The sequence below is a fragment of the Pseudophryne corroboree genome, chromosome 7, assembly GCF_028390025.1.
Source record: "Pseudophryne corroboree isolate aPseCor3 chromosome 7, aPseCor3.hap2, whole genome shotgun sequence".
Taxonomy (NCBI): domain Eukaryota; kingdom Metazoa; phylum Chordata; class Amphibia; order Anura; family Myobatrachidae; genus Pseudophryne; species Pseudophryne corroboree.
Window position 1 is genome coordinate 59,387,568 of NC_086450.1, and position 13,092 is coordinate 59,400,659.

The 13,092-nt window shown below is 41.0% G+C and overlaps 1 protein-coding gene and 1 long non-coding RNA gene across 2 annotated transcripts in view; one reads left to right on the top strand and one right to left on the bottom strand.

The window, feature by feature from the left end:
* Positions 1–7,421, bottom strand: part of RAMP1 (receptor activity modifying protein 1) — a 155,548-nt gene extending 148,127 nt beyond the window's left edge. The window contains exon 1 of the mRNA XM_063933179.1: positions 6,468–7,421. Coding sequence (XP_063789249.1) covers positions 6,468–6,519 — 52 coding nt within the window. The 5' untranslated portion in view covers positions 6,520–7,421. The remainder of the gene's footprint in view (positions 1–6,467) is intronic.
* The window catches only part of LOC134944545 (uncharacterized), a 145,040-nt gene continuing 138,869 nt past the window's right edge, over positions 6,922–13,092 (top strand). Inside the window, exon 1 of the long non-coding RNA XR_010181895.1 lies at positions 6,922–7,006. This is a non-coding gene — a long non-coding RNA (uncharacterized LOC134944545). The remainder of the gene's footprint in view (positions 7,007–13,092) is intronic.

Genomic DNA, 13,092 nt, shown 5'->3' on the forward strand with positions numbered 1-13,092 from the left:
TTGATACATAATGTGTTTTTGGGCATTAAAAAGTCACAATGTAATCAATAAAACATAAAAACCACAAAACATCTGAATACCAACTGGACATCAATCCATTACCCCAAGCCGGACTGATGGCGACATGCCCACTGACTGTTAAGTGTCCAATATCTCCTATCAGGATGGTAAATACTAGTGCTCAGACACTGTGAATACTAACTGACCAGGTATTATTATTATTTCTATGGCCTTTGATCCAATATTCCGATGTTTTCTGTTTTATTGATTAAATTGTGATTTTTTTTTTAAATGCCTGAAAACACCTTATGTATCATTGAATGATCTGTCTGTTACTATTTTGTTGCTCAATTCCTGATCCCGCCTCATGACTTCTATAAATATTACATGTTAGATATTGGTTAGGGATGTTTGGTTTTGATCACAAATAAAACCTCTGAAAATATCTTTGCATGCACATTCACCTTTACCACAAGGGTAAGTATCTTTTTGGTTTCCACAGCTAATATCCATAAATCTTTATGCAAATGTATTGCACAAGCTCAGTAGGAATCTGATCTCATTTTCACACTCTCGCAGGAGGACTGGCAACAAATGTCATATAAAACTAGAATCAAATCTTCATGTAATGAATGTTTTTCTTCCATAAATCTCCTCCGCATACTTTTATTTATATATCCTACAAGTTTAGCTGAAAACCGTCTTACAGGTCATTTGCTATAATGCTCTGAGTAGTGTCAGTTATTTTATGAACACCCTAGATAGATAGATAGATAGATAGATAGATAGATAGATAGAGAGAGAGAGAGAGAGAGATCACAACATCAGCGATAAACACATCAGCGATAAAAATGAGCCGTTGCTAAGTACACGGTTAAATGAGGAAGTAGTACGAGAGAGACTAAGTAGATTAAGATAAATAAATCTCCTGGGCTGGATGGACTACACCCCTGGGTTCTTATGGAACTTAACTTAACCCTATATTTGATTTTCAGTGAGTCAATTACATCAGGAATGATAATGAAGAACTGGCATACAGCAGAGATAGTCCCAATATTTAAAAAGGGAATTAAAACTCATCCCGGTAACTATAGACCGGTAAGTTTGACATCTATAGTGGGGAAAATACTGGAAGGTATATTAAGGGATAGTATACTAGAGTACTTAGATACCTCCAAGGTTATTTCTAGGAATCAGCATGGTTTTGTGAAGTACAGGTCATGTCAAACTAACTTAATATGCTTCTACGAGAAATTGAGTGATAATATTGATCGGGGTAAAGCAGTGGATGTGGTCTTTCTGGACTTTGCCAAGGCCTTTGACACAGTGCCATATAAGAGACTAATTTTCAAATCAAAGAACCTGGGGTAGGAAACACTATTTGTACTTGGGTAATTGGCTGTACAACAGGGAACAGTGAGTGATGATTAATGGGATGTTCTCTGAATGAGCCTCAGTGCTCAGTGGAATACCACAGGGTTCAGTACTCGGGCCATTGCTGTTTAACATATTCATTAATGACCTAGGAGTGGGCCTGGAAAGCACAGTGTCAATTTTCACATGCGATACTAAACTTTGTTGAGTAATTAATTCAGACAAGGATGTTGAGTCTCTACGGAATGACTTATCTAGACTGGAGGTCTGGGCAGACAAATGGAGAATGAGGTTCAATATAGAAAAATTTAAAGTTATGCACTTTGGGATTACGAACAATCGGGCAACCTATAAACTAAATGGCGAAAATGTAGGAATAACGGTAGTTGAAAAAGGATTTGGGTGTGCTCATCGATAATAGACTTAGTAGCAGTGCGCAATGTCAAAATGCAGCAACAAAAGCAAATAAGGTGTTAGCATGCATAAAACGGGGGAATGGAGACAAGGGATGAGAGTGTAATCCTGCCACTGTATAAATCATTGGTGCGTCCGCACCTGGAATATTGTGTACAGTTCTGAGCACCGAACTATCAAAAAGATATCTTGGAACTAGAAAGGGTGCAGAGGCGAGCCACCAAACTGGTTAGGGGTTAGAGGCACTAAATTATGAGGAAAGACTTACAAGGTTAGATATGTTTACACTGGAAAAGAGGCGGCTGAGAGGGGACATTATTAATATTTATAAAATACATTAATGGATAATACAAGGACTTATCAGACGATCTGTTTATCAAAAAAAAAGCTACACAGGACACGAGGACACCCCCTGAGGTTAGAAGAAAAAAAATGTCATACACAACGGAGGAAAGGGTTCTTCACAGTAAGAGCAGCAAGGATTTGGAATTCTCTGCCCAAAGAGGTAGTAATGGTGGACTCACTAAATAAGTTTAAAAATGGATTAGATAAATTTCTAACTGATAGAAATGTCCAAGGTTACAGCATCTAAATTATATGTAATTTTATAATACAGGTTGAATGTAACAATGGGGGTAATTCAGACCTGATTGCTAGAGTGTGTTTCAGGTAGTCACCACCTACAGGGGGAGGGGGAATTCGCTGTGCAGGGGTGCGATCGCATGTGCAGGAGAGCTGCACAAACAGCATTTTTTGCAGTCTCTGCACAGCCCGGGACTTACTCTGCTGCTGCGATGATCAGGACCGGAGCTGACGTTACGAATACTCCCACAAAACGCTGGGTCCATCATACGTTTTTCTGGACACTACCTAGAAACGGTCAGTTGGCACCCACAAACGCCCTCTTCCTGTCAATCTTCTTGCAATCGCCGGTGCAATCTGATTTTTTGCACCATTCCGTCGCTCCCCGTCGCGCCTGCGCATTGCGGTGCATACGCAGTTCAGACGTGATTGCCCACTGAGTAAAAACGCACAGCAGCGATCAGGTCTGAATTTGCCCCTATGATAGATACTGTAGATAAAAACAGATAGATAGATAGATAGATAGATAGATAGATAGATAGATAGATAGATAGATAGATAGATAGATAGACAGACAGAAGTAGCAGTTGAAGAAATTGCAAATGAACAAGCTTTTTATGTATTTATCCATGTACTCATTATGGGACATTACTTGCCAGTTCAGGTCAAACCATAATTCCCAGCGGGAGTTGTCATGAATGCATCACATATGTTATCTGACTTTTCCTGACCTCTCATTGTGCCATCGGTTTACATATATAAATATTTATAATATTTAATTAAAAAAAAGAAATGTTGCTCACTGCTTCCCATCAACAACAGGTGGGGTGAGCTATGATTCAGCAACAGGCTCTCATCATTTACAGATAAGACGGCTGGCTGTTTATTTCAATTTTCTAGGCCCAGATGGGACCTTTATCAAGGACACTAGTTTCAGCCCTATCTACGCTGCTTTTGTTCCCGACCCTTACTGAGCAACATTTGCAAAAAACAGCACCTGCCTAAATGCACAGACGAAACTCAGTAAAAAAATAAAATAAATTACCCCTGCTGTAGAAACATTTGTTTAAAAAAAGAGAAAAAGAAAAACTTGCTCCAAAGGTCCCAATTTGTGCACTTACGCTCTTAATTATGGTTGGATGTAGGTTCCTCTGTATGAATGACATTACCTATTGCCTTGCAGAACACATATACCAGAATGGTTTTTTACGTACCTTATTATTACGAGATGGACTATTGTAGGTATATTACAGGGCATATTCAATTAGCCACTTGGCTTACCGCAGGAGGATAACCTTGAGTTTTAACGGTCAGAGCTATTCAATGTATGCCCATTTCATTCAGTGTTAAACCCAGGGCGAATCAGCGTTAACCTGTAGGTTTCAGATTAAGGGATCTATTCATGAAGCAATGAAAAGAGTGGAGAAGTGAGCCAGCAGAGAAGTTGCCCATGGCAACCAATTAGCTGGTACGTATAATTTTATACAATGCGCTTGATAAATGTTACTTCAATGCTTATTGGTTGCCATGGGAAACTTCTCCACTGGCTCACTTCTCCGCACTTTTCACTAGTTCATGAACAGAACTCTAAGTGCTCGAGCTAACATGCTTACAGCGGCCGCCATTAAAGCCCTGCTTACTGTTAATTTCTGTTCGCACCTCAGTAAGGTGCGAATAGCAACCTGCATAAGGGCAGCATGCAGGATTACCAGGATCTGCAATTATATAGCTCTGGACGCTGCAACCAGCTTGTAAATCCTGCGGCTAAATGAATATGCGCCTAATGGCATTAACATAACTACTGGAGATGCCAATTAATTAGACTTGGATGCCTCTATAGATACATTTCTGGCCTGGCGTACAAATGCGCCATTAATGGTGATGAGTATAACAGCAATATCTAACACTTCTGATTGGCTGATTGTGTATTAAATGATCACTCCAGGTAATAGGTACTTCATTCAGTAGCACCCAGGCTCCACTAAATCAGTTTGTGGACAACTTTTTGGATTTTTATATATGTTATTTAACTATTTATTTATTTATTACCAGTTTCTTCTATTGCACTTTACAACTGTTATTTCCATTGGGATTACTACAGTAAAAATAATTCACATTGCATTTAAAAAGTGGCAATAAATGGAAGTGGGATGTTTTTGTCTAATTAATGTTTTGCATTTTTTTATTATAATTATAATTATTATTTGATTTTTATAATAATTATTATTATTATTATTATTATTATTATTATTACTAGTAGTAATTATTTATTATTAATAGTAATTACTAATAACACACAGTTCTGTCTTGTGTATGTGACACTTCATTCCATTACATTGTATATGAATAGGGTAATGTTCTGTTCACATACCAATCACTGCCAAGCCACATCTCTATTCTATAGAAGGGCACAAGTATAGATACTGATATGTTGGTGCGATGTGTCTTCAACTACAGTGCATGAGTCAAAATACACATGGAAGACCACACTTTTACTACCAAATATTTATGTGCACAGTTATGATATAAAAACGTGTAATTCTCTAAATTAGGTCCTTAGTTTGTATAGTAAATAACAATGACTATTGATGCAACAGTTTCTAAAAATGTTTGTACAACAAATTCCAGTTCTATGACTGCAACGTTTCCCAATAGATTATAGCACAGGTTCTCAAACTCGGTCCTCAGGACCCCACACAGTGCATGTTTTGCAGGTCTCCTCACAGAATCACAAGTGAAATAATTAACTCCACCTGCGGACCTTTTAAAATGTGTCTGTGAGTAATTAATACACCTGTGCAGCTGCTGAGTTACCTGCAAAACATGCACCGTGTGGGGTCCTGAGGACCGAGTTTGAGAACCTATGGATTATAGGAAGGAGAAGAGGAGCGAGAAGAGAAGAGGAGAAGAGATGAGAAATGCTGCTTATTCATTGTTCAATGTCCAATATGTTCCTGTTACAGACTGCAGCTACACTAATTGCAGAACTATCTTTCCAGGGTGTTATCATCCAGGGTGTCCTGACATCGCGGGTAAAGAACAAGCTGAGATTTTATCAGTCAGCTCGTGTCTTGTAATCCCACTTTCTGGTGCTATATACAGGATATCATATAGCTGCATGTGGCTAAGGGGGGCACTGAAATGGGTCATTTTACTTTTAAATGTATTTATTTATTTATTTATTTCTTTATTTACCCTAGATAAATACTACAGGGAAGGGGATATTATGTAAATGGGTATAAGAAAGCAGACAAACACTGTAATGTCATCATTAAATACAGCCATGCTCCAATTCTTACATTGTGTGCATATTCTTACAGTTATTAACACAATTCTATCAGACTGTCCTAGAACGCACAGCTGTCACACAACTCACTTCCACAATCTTGGGATGAGTAAAACCCCCCAGTCTTATCACTTGCTTGTGGAAGTATGATGGTACTTGTAGTTCCACAAACACAAAGTACCCGGTCCCGGAGATTGCTTAAACCCCACTATACACACACCGAGAACAGATTGGGAGCTTCTGCATATGGGGAATGATAATTATAGTTTATGAGAGTTTAACTACTGCTCCACTAAATCCACACAAAATAATACAGTGCTCAAAATGACAACAATTAAAATAATAATAATAATAATAATATTAGAATGAATAAATAATAGTAATAATAATAATAGAATGAATAAAGAAAAATAATAATAATAATAATAATAATAATAATAATAATAATAATAAATACATTATAATAACACAGGTCACAAGCTGCAAGTGGCAAGTAGTAGCCTGGAATCGCTTACACAATAGTAGACTAGCACCTTTCCCCGGAGGTAAGTAAATAAAAATAAAGTGTCTAGATGTAAATATAGACAATACATTCTGTACCGTACTCGTCAGATGTGTCATGCAACTATGCGGAGAAGTTCTATCTATGCATCTGGGAGGTGACGGGAAGATCAATCATCGAGACAATGATTAGAAGCTATTATGTTATATGTTGCAGATTTGTATACAATACACATGTGAGCGCAGTGCCCCTGTGTGTACAGGCTGTGTGACAGATGTTGAGCTGTATCACCAGTGCTGTGTCCCTTACCTAGGAGGATCCAGAGCAGGTGCCTGGAGGTGAGGAGGAATCCCAGGTTCATGTCTGGACAAGGTGCCCCCAGCTCAGAGCGCCGTATAGCAGTACACTGGGGGAGCCATCAGAACGGTGTGGAGGTAGAGCACTTCCAATAGTGACAGCTCTGGGTGTACCTCCAGGACACCAGAGCCATCCAGGTGCAAGGGAAGTTCTAAATGTTCTCAAGATGACCAGGGAGGTGCTTCCACCGACCAACCACTTTTTGGTGCTCCAAGCCAACGAATGGGGTCTCCTTCTCTTATGCCTGGGAGATGCTGGGAGGATCCTACAGGCTTTTTGGATAGCACAATCTCATCTATAGTATGAACCTCATCGTAGTTTGGTCCTTTTTTGAGGTCAGCCCTTCTGGTCTGCAGAAGTCTTCTGCAACATGAATCCACTGGAGAGATATCCGAGAAGCAAGCAAACCCATAGACTAATAATACTACTGGAGTGGACCAGGCAAAGCAAGTTGGTGCTATGGGATCTCCACTTCTATAGAGCTTCCTCAGGTGATTGCTTCCGGCACTTCTATGTTCCTCAGTCTGAAGTGTAAGGTTCCTCTTGGTAGAGTTATGAAGATCTCCTCTTGGTAGAGTTATGAAGATCTCCTCCTCACCTTTTGCTGCTCTCCTCTGATGAATGTGATTCTGGATCTGTTGAGGGAAACTGAAGGTCCTCTATAGGCTCAAGGGCTTTGAATGTGTGCATGGGAAAGAACTTTCCTCAATCTCTCTGCTTGTGGAGTGTTCTCTCCCCCTCTCTGTAGATTTGAGGTTCTCCTATCCCCTTTGCATCTATAGGTGCGCGTATTCCCCTGCCTCCCACTGTGGATGGGGGAGGATCCTCCCAGCCTCCCTCTTGTCCTCTGTACAAGTGGAGGCTCTCCTGCAGCCTTCGTCTTCCCTTCTGCTGCTGGCATCTAAGTTTAGATCCGGATCTGTTATAAATAGGATCTGTATGCACAGACCGCAGCCGAGATCTCTCCCTTATAATCCCAGGAACGCCTGTCATTGCCATATGGGAGCTGTCAGTGTACAATGGTTATGATTGCTGCTGGTCGGTGTCAGACACACTGGGTGCACGGAGCAGGATGTCTCTCTGAGTACAACAGGGTGGAATTAAATGCTGTAATGAGTTTTGTGACTGTAGTGTTCCTCCTGGGTCTGCATGCAATAGTAATTTGCTTCCACTTGCAGTGACTTGCAGAGAGGGTACTGGATCTATATATTGGCGCAGCAAATGTCATTTCCAGCTGTGTGATCGTCTTGCAATCTCTGTGCCCTTTATCACAATGCAGCTAGATACCTGTCCAGGGACATAATTATCGCACCGCGAATTAAGCACGCTTTATTGGTAAATATGCAATTACATTCCTAACATTTAACTTGCATAGTTATATTTCATCTGCAAAATACAGTACTATGTAAAACAACATTATTTGTACTGAAATCATCTGTAGCCTTATGACATTCCACTACCAAAGGGTAGCATTGAGCCTGGCTTGCCTCTTGCGTATACACTGTCAATGGAAGAGTTTACTGTATATAGAGGTAAAATCAATGTTTGGAATGACTTATACAATGTATATAGATCGTTCCTCTAAGAGTATAAACAGAAGGATTGCATTTATTTACAGAAAGAACATACTTTTAGTAATGTTTAGTATGTATTCTTGGACTAGATTTAAAAGTTGTCAAATAAAGGTCTTTATAATATATATATGTACAGTACATACATTTACATCAGCAGAATATATTTTGGTGTGTAACCTCTATATGAACTGTGAGATACTGTAGGTAGGATTAATGTCGTTTTAAAATATTTAGTCTCCTCTGTCATCATTGTTCCTGATAGAAAACTGCAATGAAATCCTTCTTTCACTGCATCAAACTTTACTGTCTTGTAAGACATGTATGGAGTATATTTATCATGATCACCATTTAGAAATACAAAAATCAGACATTTCCACTATAAAATGACTTTCATCCTAAGTATGTATCATTTATCCTAGCAACTCTTTAGTGGTATCCAAGTGTTTATTTTACAGCAAACCACAAAGTGGTCACATTAATAGTTTGGAAAACTGTACACTGAACTATGATTGCTTCATTCTGTTACAAGTGAATATCATGAGCTTCCACATTGATCTTTATCAGACAATGTAGAGCATATATGATTAGATTCCACACACAACTGTCTCTGATTAGCAGGGCATGCTGTGGCTTGTGGTTCTACAGCAACAGGTGAGCTCCGGATTGTCAATTTATTCATTACAATTTTCCTTTTTGTTTTGGGGGATGTTTTGATGCTGTAGGGTTGCAGTGTAGTGACTATAGGGTTGTAGTGTAGTGACTATAGGCTTGTAGTGTAATGACTGTAGGGTTGTAGTGTAGTGACTGTAGGGCTGTCGTGTAGTGACTGTAGGGTTGTAGTGTAGTGACTATAGGATTTAAGTGTAGTGACTATAGGGTTGTAGTGTAGTGACTATAGGCTTGTAGTGTAATGACTGTAGGGTTGTAATGTAGTGACTGTAGGGCTGTCGTGTAGTGACTGTAGGGTTGTCGTGTAGTGACTGTAGGGTTGCAGAGTAGTGACTATAGGGTTGTAGTGTAATGACTGTAGGGTTGTAGTGTAGTGACTGTAGGGCTGTCGTGTAGTGACTGTAGGATTGTAGTGTAATGACTGTAAGGTTGTAGTGTAATGACTAAGGTTGTATTGTAGTGACTGTAAGGTTGTAGTGTAGTGACTGTAAGGTTGTAGTGTAATGACTGTAGGGTTGTAGTGTAATGACTGTAAGGTTGTAGTGTAATGACTAAGGTTGTATTGTAGTGACTGTAAGGTTGTAGTGTAATGACTGTAGGGTTGTAGTGTAATGACTGTAAGGTTGTAGTGTAATGACTAAGGTTGTATTGTAGTGACTGTAAGGTTGTAGTGTAATGACTGTAAGGTTGTAGTGTAATGACTGTAAGGTTGTAGTGTAATGACTAAGGTTGTATTGTAGTGACTGTAAGGTTGTAGTGTAATGACTGTAAGGTTGTAGTGTAGTGACTGTAGGGTTGTCGTGTAATGAATGTAAGGTTGTAGTGTAGTGACTGTAAGATTGTCATGTAGTGACTGTAGGGTTGTAGTGTAGTGATGTAAGGTTGTCATATAGTGACTAGGGAGTGACTGTAGGGTTGTAGTGTAGTGACTGTAGGGTTGCAGTGTAGTGACTGTAGGGTTGTACTAGTGTAATAACTATAAGATTGTAGTGTAGTGACTTTAAGGTTGTAGTGTAGTGACTGTAAGGTTGGGATCCGGACTGAAAGTCGCAGTAACTAGGTCGACAATGTCTAGGTCGACCACTATTGGTCGACAGTGTCTAGGTCGACAGGGTCTTTAGGTCGACATGTTCTAGGTCGACAGGTCAAAATGTCGACATGAGTTTTTCACAATTTTTTCCTTTTTTTGAACCTTTTCATACTTAACGATCCACGTGGACTACGATTGGAACGATAATCTGTGCCGAGCGAAGCGAGCCATGCGAGGGGACGCGGTGCACTAATTGGGGTTCCCGGTCACTCTACGAAGAAAACGACACCAAAATAACATGAAAAACTCATGTCGACCTTTTGACCTGTCGACCTAGAACATGTCGACCTAAAGACCCTGTCGACCTAGACACCGTGTTGACCTAGTTACTGTCGACCAATAGTGGTCGACCTAGACATTGTTGACCTAGATACTGTCGATTTTCAATACCACACCCGTAAGGTTGTAGTGTAATGACTGTAAGGTTGTCGTGTAGTGACTAAGTTTGTAGTGTAATGACTGTACGGTAGTGTAGTGACTGTAGGGTTGTAGTGTAGTGACTGTAAGGTTGTCATGTAGTGACTGTAGGGTTGCAGAGTAGTGACTGCAGTTGCTGACAAAGAAGAGGTTGCATTCCATTCATCATTAAGAGTTTAGCACTTATAGCAGCTGTGCCATCTGCAGGCTGTAAGCAGGTACTACATAAAATATGAGAATCCTACGACAAAATAGATAATGGAAACTGATTTTTGTTTTGTAATAAAACACCTTGCAAAATTCAGTTGTTGCAAAACACATTGGCCCTCATTCCGAGTCGTTCGCTCGGTCATTTTCTTCGCATCGCAGCGTTTTTCTGCTTAGTACGCATGCGCAATGTTCGCACCAGTAATTTAGCTATGAAGATAGTTTTTTTACTCACGGCTTTTTCTTCGCTCCGGCGAACGTAATGTGATTGACAGGAAATGGGTGTTACTGGGCGGAAACACTGCGTTTTATGGGCGTGTGGATGAAAACGCTACCGTTTCCGGAAAAAACGCAGGAGTGGCTGGAGAAACGGAGGAGTGTCTGGGCGAACGCTGGGTGTGTTTGTGACGTCAAACCAGGAACGACAAGCACTGAACTGATCGCAGATGCCGAGTAAGTCTGAAGCTACTCTGAAACTGCTAAGTAGTTTGTAATCGCAATATTGCGAATACATCATTCGCAATTTTAAGAAGCTAAGATACACTCCCAGTAGGCGGAGGCTTAGCGTGTGTAACTCTGCTAAAATCGCCTTGCGAGCGAACAACTCGGAATGAGGGCCATTGAAAGGTAAATCAAACTATTATCATTGACAGCCATTTATATAGTGCCTACGTATTATTCAGCACTTTACAAATAATATTTAATCATCAACATCACTACTTGCTCTAGTAAAGCTTAAAAGCTATGGTGGTGATTCCGAGTTGTTTGCTCGCTAGCAGTTTTTAGCAGCTGTGCAAACGCTATGCCGCTGCCCACTGGGAGTGTATTTTAGCTTAGCAGAAGTGCGAACGAAAGGATCGCAGAGCGGCTACAAAGTTTTTTGGGCAGTTTCAGAGTAGCTCAAAACCTACTCACCGCTTGCGATCACTTCAGACTGTTCAGTTCCTGTTTTGACGTCACAAACACGCCCAGCCACGCCTGCATTTTTCTGAACACTCCCTGAAAACGGTCAGTTGCCACCCAGAAACGCCCACTTTATGTCAATCACTCTGCGGCCAGCAGTGCGACTGAAATGCTTCGCTAGACTCTGTGTGAAACTACATAGTTTGTTGTAATAGTACGTCACGCGTGTGCATTGCGCCGCATACGCAGAAGTGCCAGCATGCGCAGAAAAGCAGCTAGCGATCAACTCGGAATGACCACCTATATTCCTTCTCACACAAACTCATAAAGAAGGGTTAATATCATCAGGAGTCAATTAAGCTAAAATTATGTATATTGGGGTATGGGAGGAAGCAGGAACAACCAGGAGGAACCCCACACAAACATTGAGAGAACAACCAAACTCCACACAGATTGGAATGAAGCCCATGGCAGTGATGCCTGTACATATAAGTGCTGATTCTTACAGTATTCCACCAATACTTGACCTACAGATGTATCCGCATACAACTATGCTCAAGTTGTGTGAAAATAACGTGTTTGGCGCACCACGGATTCTGCGACTAAGCATCACACTTTTGTAACAAAAGTGTGTTGTATTCATATTACTAATGTGACAGGAGTACAATGCACAAGTACCCTGGTCGCTGGCTTTACATGCAGCTGCGGCTCATCTGCAATTCTATACGGCTTCCTTTGTACCAAAAATACTATTCTTACAGTATATAAATAGGACACTAAAAGCGACTTTGGAGGCAGCTGTGATGCAAATAATACATTCAATTCAGAAATAAGTACAAAAGTCCGGATTGCTGGAGTGATGTGTAGCTGGAGGATATGGTGGCCGATGGGCTGACATATCGTTACCGCGGTACACACCAGAATGATGTAAAGAAGAACGGCTCCCTCATTCCGGCTTTCATTACCTTGCACGGCACCGCATGCAATATCGTCTGGTTGGCCGTGCAGCATTGCCGACAGGACGATATTGCATGTGACCTCTGCAGTGCGCAGATTGGAAGAACACACTGTATGATCCGGCCGATATGTTGTTCCGATTTGTCCGGAAAACGACATATCGAGCCGAGATTGCTCCAGTGTGTACCCAGCTTAAGTTGTGCCATGTTTCTCACGCCAATATTCAGCAAAAAGGATAGGTGCACGAGGACACACCTTCACATAGACATAGACAGAAAGATTATTAACCCGTTCTATCTGAAGGTGGGTACACACTAGGCGATGTGCTCTGTGAGTGATGTCGCCTAATGTTTCCTCCTCCCGGGCCGGGCGGTCGGGTAGTCACACTGAGTGATAGGATGTTCATAACGCTCAGTGACATCACGCAGCGGCCAGGAATACACTGATATGACGTTCATAACGCTCAGTGATGTCACGCAGCGGCCGGGAATACACTGATATGATGTTCATAAAGCTCAGTGACGTCACGCAGCGGCCGGGAATACACTGATATGATGTTCATAAAGCTCAGTGACGTCACGCAGCGGCCGGGAATACACTGATATGACGTTCATAACGGTCAGTTATGTCACGCAGCGGCCGGGAATACACTGATATGATGTTCATAACCCTCAGTGATGTCACGCAGCGGCCGGGAATACACCGATATGACGTTCATAACGCTCAGTGATGTCACGCAGCGGCCGGGAATACACTGATA